This window comes from Balaenoptera physalus (assembly GCF_965194825.1).
Source record: "Balaenoptera physalus genome assembly, chromosome: 10".
In the NCBI taxonomy this organism is placed as follows: domain Eukaryota; kingdom Metazoa; phylum Chordata; class Mammalia; order Artiodactyla; family Balaenopteridae; genus Balaenoptera; species Balaenoptera physalus.
The window spans coordinates 23,801,149-23,819,138 of NC_138889.1; the positions used below are offsets into that span (position 1 = coordinate 23,801,149).

The 17,990-nt window shown below is 38.4% G+C and overlaps 1 protein-coding gene across 8 annotated transcripts in view; it reads right to left on the reverse strand.

Moving 5' to 3' along the window:
• Window positions 1–17,990, reverse strand: part of ALG9 (ALG9 alpha-1,2-mannosyltransferase) — a 100,289-nt gene that overhangs the window by 63,022 nt on the left and 19,277 nt on the right. For all 8 annotated transcript variants that reach the window (XR_014267988.1, XM_082476882.1, XM_082476877.1 and 5 more), the window contains 7 exons: window positions 16,728–16,815; window positions 16,439–16,544; window positions 9,250–9,372; window positions 6,383–6,537; window positions 3,830–3,959; window positions 3,063–3,210; window positions 1,772–1,901 (listed from right to left, as the gene is read on the reverse strand). Coding sequence is in view for 7 of the 8 variants with exons in the window: in XM_082476882.1 (XP_082333008.1) it covers window positions 1,772–1,901; window positions 3,063–3,210; window positions 3,830–3,959; window positions 6,383–6,537; window positions 9,250–9,372; window positions 16,439–16,544; window positions 16,728–16,815 (880 nt within the window). In the remaining variant the exon portion in view is untranslated. The remainder of the gene's footprint in view (window positions 1–1,771; window positions 1,902–3,062; window positions 3,211–3,829; window positions 3,960–6,382; window positions 6,538–9,249; window positions 9,373–16,438; window positions 16,545–16,727; window positions 16,816–17,990) is intronic.

A 17,990-nucleotide genomic window follows, 5' to 3' on the forward strand; every position in this document is an offset into this window, starting at 1 on the left:
TAGTGAAAAATATGACATACACATCAGAAATATTTAAATAGCATAAGACAACAAAATTAAATGGCTAAATGAGCTATACAGATAAATATTTAAGGCATTTAAAGAAGGACACTGCTCACTGTGGACTTAAATAGTTGGGAAAGGCTTCAGAGAGAAAGAGTTTTGATAGTATAAGAAGGTAGACAAGGGAAGTCCAGGCACTGTCACCAAGATAAGCAAAGTCACTGGGATAGAAAAACACTGAGTCTGGACAGACTGTAATAAAAATCAAGTTGGGGAGCAATAAAATTAATCCATCAAATACACCATTATCAAATTAAGAACATATGTGGGAAAATCTATGTACCAGACACTATGCTATATATGACAGAGAGATATGATATCCAATCTCCTATTATTTCTTCCAAAAGTAGGTATGGTTATTCCCACTTCACAGACAGAAACTGAAATTAGTTAAACACAGATGTTAACTAATTTGCCCAATGTCATCAAGGTAGGCAACAGAGTTGGGACTAGAATTCAGGCCTACTTGACTCCAAAGTCCATGCTCTTTTTTTTTACTACCCTATACTATCTCTTCCCAAAATACAGCTGTGACTACAGCACTCTGAATTTATTATATCTTCCCCCTATCACAGTGTTTTCTCCTACCCTTTTGACTATCCAGTGTCCCCATGGTGATCCCCTGTACATCACAGCCTGCTCTCAGGAGAGTATCTGCAGCTAAAATAAAAATGACTAGCAACAGAACATACTGCCCAGGGGTATTGTCACTGTTACAGGAATCAGAGGCTTAAGTTAGAAGGAAGCTCCAAGATAAGTCACTTAGTGGAATATATGTGTCACCTTCTCAGGGAGCCAAGCCAAGTATGTATTTTATCATGTCCATTTTCATAGCTTATAAGCGAAAGCTCACACAGTAAGAATCTCACTCATAAACCCTGAGGGTCTCCGTGAAGTCTAACCTGCCCCAATCCAGGAGACAAAAAGCCAGCTGTGGCTGCAGGTTTGCTTTGGAAGAGAACTGAAAGTCCTGACATTTCACTTTAAGTATATGACATAAGAAAATCTAAATGAAATGTATTTGACATTTAAATTGTTAAATGTTTAACAGATAGGCTGCCAAAAAATGTGTTTTCTAATAATTCTACAAAATAGTCCTTTACTGTCTCTGGGAACCAGGAACATTATCTTTATTGCTCTCACCTTTTCCACAATCAAAGATTTTACAGGTATCAAATGACAAAAGGGTCATCTTTCGAAGGAACTGAAATAAAATCCGCATGGGATCTCCGAGTGCGTAAAGATGAGTGGGTAGAAGAGCACGGCCCTGGCAGATATTGCTTCATGGACTCAAGTGTGAGAACAGCCTTCACTGACTGTCCACTTGCTAAAACCAGAGTATACTAATAGTTAGGTCAAAGGTCCACCTATAATTTGAAAGTTCCCCATGAAGCATTTTAATGGACCAAAGAGTGATAAGAGCTGCAGAATGTGTTTCAAAATGATGATCTGAATTCAACATAAGAAATTTTCCAGCCCAGTTTAGAAAATATGTTCAATTATATATTTTACATGGAAAATAAAGGAGGTCATTTGAAACTGAAAATGATACCGTTCATCCTTTCTCAACAAAAGTCGTTATATCCCTCACCCTAAAGAAATCACTTTCTAAAAAAGTCCCATTTCATCAATGCTCTATTATGTATGCCAACAGATTTTTAAGGGTAGAACTCTTTTCAAAGTAGTAAAAGGAGAATAATGCCCTTACATATCTGGATGGCTCCTCTAGGTTCTGGTCATTCATGTCAGTAGGAACAATCCGGGTGGCCAGTGGTCCCTCTGCGAATGGTTTTGGTAACTGGCCTCTGAACTCTGATGGAATGAACTGAAGCTGCCAACTGTCAGAAACACAAATAAGGAGAATAAGAAAAACACAGGGGGCTCACATTGCCAAATGTACTTGAAATACACAAGCAAAAAAAAAAAAATTTCATGTGAAAAACATTTCACTTGGAGACAAAATGTTTCTGCTAAAACCTCAACCAGAGAGAATAGAGACAGAGGTCACAATTCAGTCCAAAATCATTGAGAAATTTTCAACTAGAGGTCTCTCAACCCATTTCACCAACTCTTAGCAGTGAAATCTGCGATAGTGATCATACCATCAAAAGAGAAACATCAAAGTTTATTGCCAATTACCTGTGATCAGAGGGACTTACCAAAATTAAAGCAAATTCATCAGGTGTGTAGAGAAAAGAGTGAAATGTAAGAACTCACTGTGGGAAAAGTACTTTGTTCCTGAGTAATCCTCAAAAGTACCTTTAGTTGTGAAACTATTTCAAATGTAAAAGGCAAAGGCTAAAGTTAACACTTAAAAAACAAGTTTTAATTAATCATTAATGACTGATACAGGATCTTTATCCATCAAAAGATACCACCACCAGCTAAGCTGCTGAAGCCAGTCCCCAAACGGAGCAACATGACTCATCTTAACCTGACTTCCCTTTCCCCGAAACAGGACTCTTCTCTGTCCAAATGAAGCAAATACAAGGGAACTCAGAGCCTATGCTGTCACATCCAACAACAGACAGCATCAAGGAAAGTGGTACAGGGGTCTTAGCCACAGCTTTCCCAGTGTCCATACATTGGTAGAGAACGTTCACTGCTGTCGGACGACAAACATGGCTTCTCTAAAAACACTCTAGAAACCTAGAGTCTCTAAACCACTTCTGAAAGTGGATTAATATCAGTTAATTATAAAAATTTAAATATGAATCCTCAGGAAGAGCCACTAGCAGGAGCCCAGAGCCCAAAACGTCTTCAGACGTCCCCAGACCTCTGTGGTTAAGGGCAGTGCAGGGGGCATTACCGGACACAGCACTCATTCGACCACACACAGGCCGTGGGTGCTCAGAACAGGCCCCACAGCTCTCTGAGATGGAAAGTCATTCAAAAACTTGTGCAAAATCTAAAATGAAGGAAAAGTTAAGAAGACATTGCCACAGAATTGCTATTTTTACACCTTGATTTAAAACTCTGAGAATTAAAGGGCAACTTACTTATCGGGCAGAAGGAAGCTGCTGGGAAATCGATACCACTCTTTCCCTACACAGACATTGACAGGTCGGCCTTCCGGGACAGTGTGGATGGTTGGGTCTGTGGCAATTCGGTGAAATTCTGGATACAAATCAAGGGGCCCATGATACCCTGGAAGGGAGAAGGGTTTGTGAAAGCCAAAGATGAGGGAGATGAGATTCTGGCATTTAATTATAATGCATGTTAATGTCCCACTGTGATCCATGTGAAAGGTACACCGCAACCCCAGCAGGAAGCCCACTCTACGGTGTAAAACGCCTCTACAGTTAGGAAGATGATTAAAGCAGAGGCCCTATTTTTGCGGGAAATAATTCGCCTTCTTGCCCTTCTCTATACCCTTCCCCCTTTTTAATTTCACATTCTTTGAGCACATTTCAATATTCTGGATCCAAATAATGGTTATAAGAAAGAATATAATCATGGGACTTGAGCCCCAAATTTGCATCCTAAGTTTAAGGCTTCCTTAATTCATCCTTTAAAAGGAAAAAAAATTAGTAAGAATAGAGAAGACGTTTATAGTTAATCACACTAAAAGGAATTCTTAATCTTCTCTTCAATCCTAAGGTACAGAAGTCACATCCCAATCTTAATATGAAGTCCACAGGTTCTCCCTGTAGAAAAGTCCTCCCCCCGCAGCTTAAGCTGAATTGTATTAAACAATCATGGGTCAAGCAAAACCCAAGGTATAGTGCCTTGCGAGTACGGGTTAAGATATTCTCAGTACATCTACCTCTGAACAGTGCCACAGAGCGAGAAAAAGATAAGAGCCCAAACAGGAAGAGTGTTCCCAACGCCAGCCAATTCGATGTCACAGTATAATGCTCCAGGCGGTATCGCTGAAACACGAAGTGGTAACATTTCTAGAAGAAAAGAACACTTTATTGAAAAAAGAAGATACACCTTGCAAAATATACATAATCACAAGACATCATCATAACTGAGAGGAAGAAAGCAGAAAAAGAGGTTCTACCAAGGGTCTGAGCAGTAGCAAACAGTGAAGTACCCACTCCAAATTATCAGATTAAAGCAAATTCTGCTAAATTGTCTGTAGATCAGCCTAGCCAGAGGGCTTGCCAAGAATGAAATCTCACTAGCTTCATAGGAAAATTATTTGGATACTTCCCTAATGCTTAAAGTCCTAATAATTTATTTTTTAAAAATACTTAAACAAAAATGCTTTTCCTAGTTTTCTTTGATATATGAAGTATCTCAATCTATGCTGATATAACTAGTTATTAACCTTCACTTTCCTTACTAACAAGTTTTCATCCAAGTTTTTAGTAACAACAAAATGTCCCATGACCAAACAAAAAGAAAAAAGAATTCCTCTCATAGAATATTAGGAAAATTTTGTTAATTATCTGCTAAACTACTTCACAAACTAGATGAATATCACTAACAATATATACACACCTGCATGAGTTCTGCAGCCTTTGAACACCTTCCCATGAGATTTCTATCTTTCCTTCTTTCCCTCCTAGACTAGAAACTACTTTTGGAAAGCAATTTTGCAATACATAACAAGTGCCATAAATATGTTTGAACCCCTTTCACATTTTCTGGAATCTCTCCTAAGCAAACAATCCAAATACCTAAACAAAGATATTTACCCTAGCATTATTTATAATACTGAAATAAGTGAGCAATCTAAACTTTAACATAAATCATATCTAATCATTATATATAACCAATTCAATATATTATATATTACATAATAATGTTGTATATTATATCCACCTTAGAATATTATATTGCTATTAAAATGATGGGTATAGATATGGCAATATAGAGAATGTTATAATTATATTAAGAGGCATGTAAAGTTACATGAACCTTAGATTACAACCATAACAGATTGTTATACGATCGGCAAAAATGCTGGAAGGAGATTTTGTTAGGGTAGTAGGACTGATTTAGAAAGTGGTAAAAGAAAAATTATCTGCAATAAAGTTCAGTTACATTTATAATTAAAATTATTTTTTAAAACTATCATCCTAACATGCACGAGCTTTAAAAACATTATGCTAGGACTTCCCGGTGGCGCAGTGGTTAAGAATCTGCCTGCCAATGCAGGGGACGTGGATTCGAGCCCTGGTCCAGGAAGACCCCACATGCCGCAGAGCAACTAAGCCGGTGCACCACAACTACTGAGCCTGCACTCTAGAGCTCGCCTGCTGCAACTACTGAGCCCACGTGCCACAACTACTGAAGCCCACACACCTAGAGCTGGTCCTCTGCAACAAGAGAAGCCACTGCAATGAGAAGCCCACGCACCGCAACGAACAGTAGCCCCCCGCTCGCCACAGCTAGAGAAAGCCCACGCGCAGCAACGAAGACCCAACACAGCCAAAAATAAATAAATAAAATAAATAAATTTATTTAAAAAGATAAAAATAAAAACATTATGCTAAATGAAAGAAGTCAGTCACAAAAGACCACATATTTTATGATTTCATTTATATGAAATGTCCAGAATAGGCAAATCTATAGAGATACAAAGTAGATTAGCTGTTGCTTATGGCTGAGGAGATATGGGAGGGGGGTTACAACAGCTAAAGGGTACAGGGTTTTTGAGGTGATGAAAATGTTCTAAAATTGATTGCAGTGATGCTTACATAGATCTGTGAATAGCCTAAAAAACACTGTATCATACACTTTAAATGGGTAAATTCTATGGTTTGTGAATTATATCTTAACATAAATCTGTTAAGAAAAAAACCTATCACCCTAATTATTCTTTTTCTGCTAACTGCAAATGGTAGCAGAGGTTAAAAAAAAAAAACAGAGTCTGGCGCTTCTGAAGCCATAAATACAGAGATATTCAAGATGAGTTGTGACAGGGAATTGACCTGGACAGGTTTCAAGCCAGGATTACAAAGTGTCCCACATCGCTAACTGCCTGCTGTAATCCCAAACACTTGAGCCAGTTTCATTCAGGTCTTGTAGTGGAAGAGTAGACCTTCCATTAGCTCTGCTGTGGTTCCACCGTTCTGTGCTAGGCCCATTCAGTGACTTAAAAAAATTCCTTTCATAGCAATTGGATTCTTATTGGCAACAGAGACAAACTAACACACAAGTTAACACTGCAAATATGTAATCAGCAAATAAGAGTCAAAGCAACATTTAAGCAATCAATACATAAAGCTTTATAATATGATCTGTATCAGGTTTAATGTACAGATAAAATATCTTAGGTGGAAGCATTCTGTAATTTGCCTATAAGCTTTATGAATGATTTAAAGTGAAACAGAATGAAGCAGATATACATTTCCTTGAAACTCACCTGAAGTGCAGAAAGGGCCACAGCACCACAGAGACATACAAGTGGATATACAGGGAAAAGAAATCTCTCCTCTTTGTGAGGCTGGATGAAGAAAATTATAAACCAAATATACATTGGAGCCAAGGTAAGCCAATATGGGTGGCCTAAATTCTGAACTGTAAGACAGAAAAATATCCACCTTTCACCATATTAGAACAAAACAGCATGTTTAGTTTCAATGTTCTCTTGATCTCAAACTGGGATATATACCCTAGGGCACCCAATAAAATGTTTCAATTCTTGTATTCACACTTTCTCTGATATAATAAAGGAGTCAAGTAGGAAGAGGTATATAGTCCTTAGCTCTCCCAAGAGGTCCAACATTTAAAGGGAGGCACAATACTGGATTTAGCTAGAACAGGTGAATGGGTAATAGAGCTTAATAATTTCTACACTGGATGAAGAAAAAACAGATTTGTCTTTCTAATGAGTCCTGACACTAAGACTAAAGGTTCCTGAGATTAACCAAAAGCGTAACATAAATTCATTTCTTGGATTTTAATTCCTATGTTCTGTTTACTGCATTAATCTTACTTATACACCAAATAGCTATAGATCAAAGAAAAGGAAAAAAGTAGGATTCTCAAACCCATCACTGGTTTTCATCAAGTTACAAATGACAGAGTTTGTTTCAAAGCAAATATAAAAACACTCTTAAAGGAAGTTTACTGATCAAGTTTTCTCTCCTGTTCTGCAGTACCCATCCACTCTGTATCGCAAAATTAAAGCCAAGATGTACTTAAAAGCATGTGAAAGAATTCAAGGAATTTAATGAAAACTAAGACCTAAGCACCTACTGGAAGGTTCCTGTGGTTAGGTACATGAACACTGAGTGATAAACCTGCAACCCACAGCGAAGGCATCCCCTACTGGGCTTATACTAGTGACAACAAGCAGTGCGTAGGAATCACTGGCCAAGGGTAGATAGACAGCGCCCCCTGGTGTCCATTATGTCTACACTGAGCAAATTTAGATGAAAAGATCAGGGTTGTCATCAAAGCCCAACTTAGCAATGTTTAACCGTGCTCCGTAGTTATCCGTGCTTTTGCAGAAACTCTTTAGGAATAAAAATTCTTGAACTGCGATAACAAGCTTATCTTTTAAACTTTTCACTCTAAGATTTTATCATGAGATTTTAGGCTATAATTTAGGACTTATACCTTTCCAGGATGTACTTTAGGTTGGAATTTTCTTCATCATAAGAAAAAAAATCTACCTTCTACAAGTAAACAATCTTTTCCTCTTCTGTATCTTAAAAGCTAACGAATACATTTTAAAAATATGGCCTAAAATTTTGAAATGTCCTCTATAAAATGTACAAAATTATAACCACAGTTGTACTACATGATGAGATAATGGGTAATTCCTTTCCTGCCTCTTTATATTTTTCTACGTTTTTTTCTTTTATTATTTTTATTTCTTAATGTTTCTTCCTTTGAAAAAGTATTGTTTCCATTATAAAGTACACAAAAAATATAAAGAAAAAAACAGAAGAAAAGTACTAAAAAAGTATTTTAAAAAGTATAAAGGAAAGCCCCTAGGTAACCTAAGGATGGGGACTAGTTACTAGGTGGACATGTGGATACATTACACACTTTTAAACCAAAATTGGATTCATACTTTAGAGAACAGCTTAATATACTATTTTTATTTTATTTTTACTGTTTTTATACTTACATCACAAGCATTTCCAAATTTTCCACAAGCATAAATTATTTTCATAGTCAGAGAAAAAGTTACTTTCCAAAAAAAAAGAAAAAATGATCCTTAAGAAATACAAGGAATGGAGGAATACATTAATACCTCGAGGGGACAAACAGCTGAATCCAAATGTGGGACACTATGCAAGATGAATGACCTGGTTTCTTTAGAAATCTTCAGGAGGAAAAAGGTGAGAGGGGGAACCTCTAAAAAAGCTTATGAAACATAACACCAAATTCACTATATGACTCTTGTTCAGATCCTGCTTTAAACAAACAAACTATAAAGAACTATAAAAAACTATAAAAAGCTATTTTTCAGACAATGTAGGAATCTAAATATTACCTGGGTATTAGATGATATTAAGAAATTACTGTTAATTTTGTTAGGATAATGGCATCATGGTTATGTTACAACGAAAGTCCTAAAACAAAACAGAAGTGACTCTGAAGGCTGCTTTCATATTCTTTGAACACAGTGAAGTCTTTATAAACCATTAATAGTAGAAAAGCAGAATGGGGAATGGTACTGAGGGATCATATGGCATCCAAATCAGACTAAAAAGTCTGAAGTTAAACCTCCTTCCAAAGCTCAGATGCATTTCTGCTCAGATCTGTCTTCCATGAAAGAAACTATGGGCACTACATATCCAGGGCCATGACAACCTGAGAAAACACTGGCTGTGCAATACAGAATCAGAACAAGCATCAAATTTGGGGGAAGCTCTATATGGTTTAGTTTTCAAAATTTTGGTTGAACTTCCCAGAGAATGTTTGCCTCTAGCATTGATTATCTTAAGCAATCTTACATGCCAACACACAGTTCTTTAAAAAACAGAAGACTCATATAGGCTTATCTCCCAAGATTTTATGTTTTTGCCTCCCCAGGTGGTTCTGTAAATCATACAGACTTCCTCACTTGCAATTATTAACCAAACTTTCACACAGGTTAACAACATAAGTTAAATAATCTACGAACACAAATGGAAAATGCAATAAACCAACCATTTCCATAGGAAGAAAATGGAGAATAAAGTAAGTAGATTCTTTTTCACTTCTTGGTACCCATTGTTACTTCTCTTCCCTCCCCCCGCCCCCACCAAGTCTATCATCCGTTATGCCACTCACCATGAAATCTCTGCAGTAGGTATTCCATAAGAGAAGTCAGTGGTAAGACCAAGAGAGCCAAAGCAAAGACTACATTAAAATTCAGAAATCCATTAATTAAATAGAAATACCACGGCTCTATACCTGAGGGAGATAACGAGACAAGAAATCATTAGTGGATGCCTCCAGTACCTATTACAGCGCTTGACTCATACTGTTCTTTGTTCAAGTAACGTTGATCCAGTGCCTCATGTGTATGAGAGTCCACAAGCCGCCCCCCTCTTAGAAATCAGGTTTCAAATATTTAGCTGTATTTTCTATCATGACCACTATATCTAGCCCAAACGGAACTAATACTTTTCACAACCACCAAATAACATAAATAGCTTAGTGGTGACACTATGATTTATAATAAGAAGTATTTATTTGGTCTTCACCCCCATTCCTAGTACAAAGCTCCTAAAATTACCCTGGTAATTTCCGAAGTGGTGAGAGTAATAAAGGTGTCTTTTGTTCTGTTAATGAGGGAACTTCAGGAAAGCCCCCAGGTAACCTAAGGATGAGGACTAGTTGCTAGGGGAACCAATCGAGTGACAGGAGGGTTGGAACTTTCAGTCCTGTCGTCCCCTTCTCTGGGGAGGGGAGAGGGGCTGGCAATAGGGTTTCATCAACAGTGGCCAATGATTCAAGCAATGGTACTTATGTAATGAGGTCTCCATGAAAATCCAAAAGGACAGTCAGTGTTCAGAGAGCTTCTGGGTTGGTGAACAGGCAGAGGAGCACTCGGGGCTGTGGCACACCCAGAGAGCACGGCAGTGCCACATTATCTTCCCGCGCACCCTGCCCTACGCATGTCTTCCACCTGGCTTGTATCCTTTATGATAAACTGGTAAACACAAGTAAATGTTTCTCTGAGTTCTGGGAGCCACTCTGGCAAATTGATTGAACCTGAGGAGGGGGCTGCTGGGACTACTAATCTACAGCTGGTCAGTCAGAAGCCCAGGTGACAACCTGGACTTTGAATTGGCACGTGAAGTAGGGGCACAGGGGTTGGGGGAGGGCGGGCGGGGTGGGTTGCAGTCTTGCAGGGCTGAGTTATTAGGGCCTTTCCCATTTCCTTCCCACCTGTTTCTCCTAGTTACATTCTAGCATCCTTCCCCTTGATACACTCAACCACTATTTGATAGTGTGTATACAGGGGACCTGTGTTCCGTAAAAAGTTAACAACTTGTTTTCCTTAGGAAAACCATGTTCAGAGACCCAGACCCTGCTCATAAGTTTTGGGGATTCAGAATGAAACAAAATGACTGAAAACACAAGCCTTACTCACACAAGTTTTGATGCTTTAACTCAAAATCCTTAAACTCAAATGATGAGAAAAAGCCCCCCTCTGCACATTTAGCAGGTTTTTCATCTGCTCTTCCCCTCCATGTGATTACTTCAATCAGGCAGTGAATGACACATGCGGGTTTTAATCACTGTGTGTTGTGACACCCGCGTTGCACCACAGCAATTTCCTGCAATCAGCATTGCTTAAAAGGGTAATCAGAAGGCAGAGAAATAGGCAGAAAAGCCTGACATTTTTGCAGCTTGCACAGCAAAATAAGATTAGAAACCAAACCCTTAATGCTAGAAACATCTAAGGGAGGAGGAAGAGGAAGAGGGGGACCCTAAGGAAGGACTCAAATTCAATCGTGGGTCACCTTTTGGGAAAGCTCTCTCCTTCCTGTCTAAATACAATGATAGGGACTGTTCAGGAACAGAGATTTTGTCCCAGGCCAAGCTCATTAGAGACATTTATATCTCGTGTTCTCTACAAATAACCTTTTGGGTTATAGAAAACTAATGGATGGTTTTATTTTCAAAACAGAAATACAAGTCTTCTCTGGATTCTAATTACTATTTAACAACACATTTCCTAAATTGAGTTCTTTAGACATCCAGTTTCCAGAGAGCTAAGTTTTTGCACAATCCCCTCCTGACTGCCAGTGTGGTGGCAATGCTATCAACCTTGACCCACCTTTTTCTTTACAAAATTCTGGAAATCTGACCCTGAGAAGAAAGACCAGAGTGACTAGAGGAAAGGAGATCACTCTCCACATCATCTATCACAGATGCTAAACATCAAAAGAAAAAAGCCTCTTCCTCTTTGATCTTTGTAAATATATGTTTTTTCAGGAAAGCTCTTTAGTCTTTTTGTCTTTACCACAACGTACTATGCCCTCCGGTTAGGGGTATCTTTTTACCAAGGTACGCTGTACTCTGAGATGTGGAACCAGAAGCATTAAGTTGGTAAACTCAATTATTTTTATGTGTTAGGAGCTCATAGATCAAGTTCACAGCTAGGCCGTGAACATTTCGTAAGACTGTTACTTCCCTGAAGGATGGTGTAAAAATCGGGGGATAAGTCAAGATTTGGGAAGGTTCAAGTTGACAACAGTCTTAAAAACAAGAGCAAAAGGGGACAAAAATAGTGAATTCTGTTAGCCAGTGTCCTCCCCTACTTGATGAGGCATCTGCCTTCAAAGAGTAAAAACTTTCATCTCTTTCCAGGGAGGTATTCAGCGCTGCTCTCAGAAAATATCAAAGCTGAACTATGCAGAAAAAAAGTGTGTCAGAATGACAAGCTAAGCATTTAACTGGTGCAAAATGAAAGGTGAAAGGAAGCTGGAAGCAGGGTCTTTGCAGGGAGTGACTCACCTATCTCCCTCTTTATGGAAAGTGCCTCAATTCCTTTCATTCAAACGAGCTAAAGGGAGCTTTGCAAGAGGCTAAAAGAAGAGGGGATAATGTTTATTGTTCCGCAGATTGAATGAAGGGGAACCATTTTATAGGCCTACAATTTTACAGAACTCCAGGAACTAAATTATAGTAAATCATCCTTATAAATGTCAAATTTGCACCACCACGAAGAAAAAGCCACCCAGGTTCAACAGAAATGATTAACAAAAGAGGGAAGGCTCTGGGACAGCTGTGGCTGGCAGGCGACCCTGAGCGCTCCCCAGAAGACTCCTCTGGGGCTTCACCCTCTGCCGCTGCCGCCGGAATGGAAAACTGGGGGCCTTTTGAGAGAGGACACCAGCCCCTAGCTTCTGAAATCTCCTGTCCTGTGACCTGACAGATTTGATGAAACACACAAACGGGCAGGGATCACCTCCTAGGCTACCGAGCGGCATCCTTGAGCAGACCCACTGTTCTTTTTGAGGGGAGAGCGTTTCTTACACCTGCCCTCCCACACCTTCCCCGGGCCTGTGTCCTCCTCATCAGACAGCAGCCCTGCTCTTCACTCACACACAAAAGGACTTAACCTCAACATCTGAGAACGTGAGATGTTACAAGGGAAAGAGGCAAAATCAGTGCCAAGACCAGTCACTTTCCCTTTTGCAACACTAAATTTCACCTCTTGATCTCTGACCCTATAGAGATGTTTTCCCTACAACTTTGCAACTTTATGTCTACACTACTCTAAACTTCCTAAATGCCAAGTATTCTTTACCTCGTCCAAGTAATACTTGTGAAAACTATTTCTTTCCCTTGGCTTCAAAAGTCAAGAGTCAGCCCAGGTCTGCAGTGTGTCATTAATATATGTTATCTGGCCAAGAAAGTATAGAAAGGTCCCTTTGAAAACCAGAAACAACAGAGAGAATAAATGTTTACAGATCGTCCTTGACTTATGATGGAGTTAAGTCCTGATAAACCCATCATAAACTGAAAATATCGTAAGTCATAAATGCATTTAATACACCTAACCTACCGAACATCATAGCTTAGCCTAGCCTACCTCAAACATGCTCAGAACTCTTACATTAGCCTACAGTTGGGCAAAATCACCTAACACCAAGCCTATTTAATAACACAGTGTTGACTGTCTCATGTAATTCATGGACTACTGTACTGAAAGTGAAAGCAGAATGGTTGCCGGTAAAGAATGGCTGTAAGAGTTTGCACTGTTTACCCTCATGATGGAGTGGCTGACTGGGAGGTATGGCTTGCTGCCACTGTGCAGCATCACGAGAGGTATCATACCGCCTATTGGAAAAAGATCCAAGTTCAAAATTCGAAGTATGGTTTCTACTGAACGTGTATTGCTTTCGCACCATCATAAAGTCAAAAAAAAAAAAAAATCCTAAGTTGAACCATCATAAGTTGGGGACCATTATTACAATCACAATGGAGAGATTTAAATTATCTTGCTCATGCCTGTGTAGTTCCTACCTAAAATTCAGCTAATGCTGTAAAACTACTTTAAGTTTTTAAAAAGGAACTCAATATTCAATCTTTTTGTCTCAGCAGTCCCTACACTTGAAATTCTATTTTTCTACAATGTACCCGCATGGTGCCTACCTGGCAAACTCCTTCTCTTCCTTCCAGGCTCAGCTCAAAGATCACTACCTCTAAGAAGTCTTTCCTGATACTACCAGGTGAACTTGCTCCTTTGATTCCCTGTCTTTCCACTGTAGCACATAACAGATTGGACTGTAATTATCTATTCATGTGTCTGCAGCCTTATTAGACAGTAAATTCTATGAGGACACATGATAAATGCTCAAAAGCAATTGATTCAATGTTTCTTTAGCTGAAGTCATTTATCCATTCATTCAAGAAGTATTTATAGGCTTATTATGTTCTTATATGTAAGAAACAACACTAGATGTATGCAAAAACTATCAGCACAACGCATTTTAAATTTTCAGATAAAAAACTATGTGCCTACCATAGCTAACAAAGCACTTTAAGTAGGAGACTCTTAGAAAATAGTCAAAATAATGCCAAAAAGTGCCAAACAAGTGAAAGAGTTTCCATGACAAAAAACAGGCTGTCTGACAACTGTACAGCATATAAGTCTTTGATATTTACTGAATGGACTCAACAATTACAATAAAATTAGCTGACAATGGTAAAGTACTACTTTTACCTCTATTCTTAATTTGTATCAAGATAATCCCAACCTAGCATACCACAACAGGTCTAGACAAAATAGTTCTAGGACATAATAGTGATCAGGGCATTTATGTAATCTGATGGGTACTCCAGAATTTGTTCATTCATTCATTCATGAGAAATCTTTATTGAAGACCTAGAATACACAAAGACTACCTACTCCTAAAATGGAAGAAACATTCTCCGTAAGTCTGCTAAAGCAAAATGGAGTTAACATGGAAATCAGACACCCCTGAAAATTTGTCAAAGATGAGGGACAAGCACAAAAATTCTACCATCAAGGAACAACCCCCTGAAGTCTGGCTGACTACAGCCCCGCACTCAGTCCTGTTGATACCCAGTACGACAATTCCCTCTGTCCCAACAAAGCTTTTTCTATCACTAGGAAAGTGATCAGTTCCTGCACATCCAAAATAGCAAAATCTGAACTGAAGCTAACCCAGGTTCACTAAAGTTGGCAGAACAGAGACCCAAGGACTCTTCCCCATAAAACACTGGCTGAAATGAACAGCAGATGCCAACATCCAGGGAAAGACTGGCCACTGCTCCTGGATCCCAAAACCTACCCACTGTTAAACTAGAAACATAAACTTAGGTTAGAATTTATTCTTTCTTTCCTATTCTCCCTACCAACCTGCTTATCTCTAGATGTAAAATCCTCATCAATCTAGAGGACTATAAAAATTATGAAACTTTCATATACTCTCACACAAAGTTTTATTTATAAATAAACAGTCAGAATATCAATATGTAATAACCCATTTAAAAGGTGGAGAAGCCAACTTTTCAAAATTAAACTCAAATTAACACAATTTATTCACCTATATATAATGTATATTATGTTTCCAATAGGTTCCATGTAAATCAAGTTCTAATATGCAATCTGGATCTAGGAGGACAGTCCCCCTTCTATTGTCCTGTAGCATCAACTGAAGTTTTACAAGTAAACTAGAACAATGGGCAATTAAAAACATGCAACTCTCCCTAGATAAAGGGAGACATCTAGAGGCAAAAGCTTAAGATTAGGGCCTTTTCTCACAGTCTCAGCGATCTTTGGAGCCACATAAAAGAGCCTTTTAAAATTCCTTCACTTAGCAATTATTCTCTAACTATGCAGTTTGTGGATTCAATTCACTGAACAAAACACTGTTTATTTTTAACCTATTACTCGCCATCTAAAATGACAACATTCCCCAAATCCCAGGAGGCCCAATTAAATCTCATTCATATGCTTACTTTAATTCTCCTCAGTCAATCTGTTGGTTCTATTGGCAAAGTGGCACAGAAAAGTGATGGGCGTGGGTTAAATTGATAAGAGACACAGAAATAATATTAACCTGCTTCATAGCAGAGCCCAAGACAGTCACATATACAGAATGCTCTAAGACCTTCAAAAGATTAAGGCAGAAGAAAGTATACTTATTTAAAGAGAAACTGTCTCATAAAATGTTTACTGACTTGGCTGATCTGATTAGAAAGATCTCTAGCTCATCCCTCTGTAGTGGTCACTAACTCAAATGCCCTCACGGGACAAAAAACCCCAAAAAAACAAAAAACAAAAAAAACAAAACAGGCTCAAGGGCTGGCTGGGAAAAAAAAAACCATCAGGGGAGGGGTGGAGATGGATGGAAATTGGAGAATCAACCCCAGACTAAAGGCATTCCCTTTTCTCCCCTCTTAATCCTAAACTGGCCAAACTATCCACCCTCTCATGCTGACCTCACTCTCATTTGCTACACTTTGTCTACAGATTTTCTAAACTTTCTCCCCTAATGCATAATACTAAAGTAAAACAAATTAAAAAAAGAAAAAGTAATTCTAAATGTTATACCAAATGTATAGAAAATGTCTGGAGGAATATTTTCCAAGGTGTTAACAATAGCTATCTGGAGATGATGGGATTATGAATGATCTTCTTATTTTTGTTATCATATTGATTTTCTAATGAGAAGAGGAAAAAGTAACTTAATTTTAAACGAGTAGCATCAAAACCCAAAGCATACCCAACAGTCCTCACTACTCTGAAACTGAGAATAAGAGGCAGCAGGACTAAGAAAGCCAGGTCTGAACATCACATTAATCAAGGAAAAATATTTAGTGGCTATATATCATCACTGTGCTATGTTCAAATGTCATTTATTTTTAAATAAGAAAACATTACCAGCAAAGAAAGGCTATATTTGATAAAATGTGGCAGCTGAATTAAAATTTCAAAGCTGAGGCAAATTAAGCTATCCCCTAACTCTTCCCTAATTTCATAAGGCCTTACCATAAAGATCAGGTCCATGAGGAGTAAAGACATTATACAAAACAATGTTCAGTGGTGCAATCACCAACTTCCCGTAATAGTAGCTGTCAATGACCACCACAGGCACCTAAAATAGAGCAGAAAATATATAGCAATTGTAGAGTTTTGCTCTGGAAACATTCTCACAATGCTAATAGGATAAACTTCAGAATGAAAAACAGAATCAATTCCTAATGTTCTCTTTTCCATCCACATCAGAAGTTGCTTTCATTACAACTTTAGAACAAAACAAGATAAAAAGAAAACTCACCAGAAAGATCATTAGGGCAACCAGCGACCAATGAAAGAAACTCTTCCATCTGTGCTTCATGACCAGCAAATCAAAGGCAATAGGTAAACTAACAGAGAAACAGAAAGTGGGGAGTTACATACTTAGACTAGAAACTGAAACAGGTCAGATTTACACATACCTCATGCTGAACTGAGAATAAAATGTCTCTAGCAATTACAGTGAGGGAAGAAAGCTGGTACATGAAAGGATGTCTTCTCAAAAAATAAAAAATGTGATCTCTTCACAGGACTCATCAGAGTGAGATGCATCCCACAGTGCACAAGAAATATAAATATTCGTATTCGGAATGAGCTCCATTTTACACGTATTTATGTGTAATGGACGTTTAAAATATATTAATTGTAAGTAAATGTACCCTATTGCCCTACTCCCACCCTGCCAAATAAATACTGATTTCTCCCTTCCACGATTTATTAAGATTTTAGTAATAAAATAATATTACCAACTTTCACTTCAATTCTGATATATCCCTTTCCAATATGTAATATTTCTCCAAAATGTAATATGTAATATTTGTTCTTCTTCCTTTCACTTAAATTCCTCAAGCAAGTCTCAACAGCATATGTGTGTTGCCTTCACTATTTCTTCCTTAAGGCCTAACATCAAGCTATTAAGACTGATCTAAGGTACCAGGAATCTCCTGTCCGCCAAACCCCGTATCTTTCCACAAGCTTCATCTCCCTTTGTCTTCCTGTTGCACTTGACACAAAGCATCTGCTCCTTCCTCTTTAGACTCCCTGGCTCAGATGTTCCTTTCTGGGGGTTTCCCTAGTGCTCCTTTCTAGGCTTCTTTTTCCCTACCTCACCGTGTGCCCTACCATGGTCCTAGCTCCCAAAAGCAAGGTTCTACTTTTCTCTCTCTATACTCATTTTCTCGGGTGCTTCAACTCCTCTTGCATGAACAATCACCTTCATATCCATGACTTCCTAATCTAGGACACTAGTCAGAGCCCTTACCTGTGCTCCGGTCACAAAGAATTCCATCCCACACCAATCTATTTACTTACACAGAATCTACCCAATGTCAATTACAGGCTATGCTCCTGCCTCCTCCATAAAGTCTTTACGTTTATATGGCACTATCATCTCTATCCTCTCTTTGGCAATGTCATGTGAACATCTCTTTTAAGATTTGAAATTCCACATTCTATTACCTAAATATTGCATTAACATTCTGTGTTTTTATTTTTTTCTCCCCAACTAGTTACATTTCCACAGCAC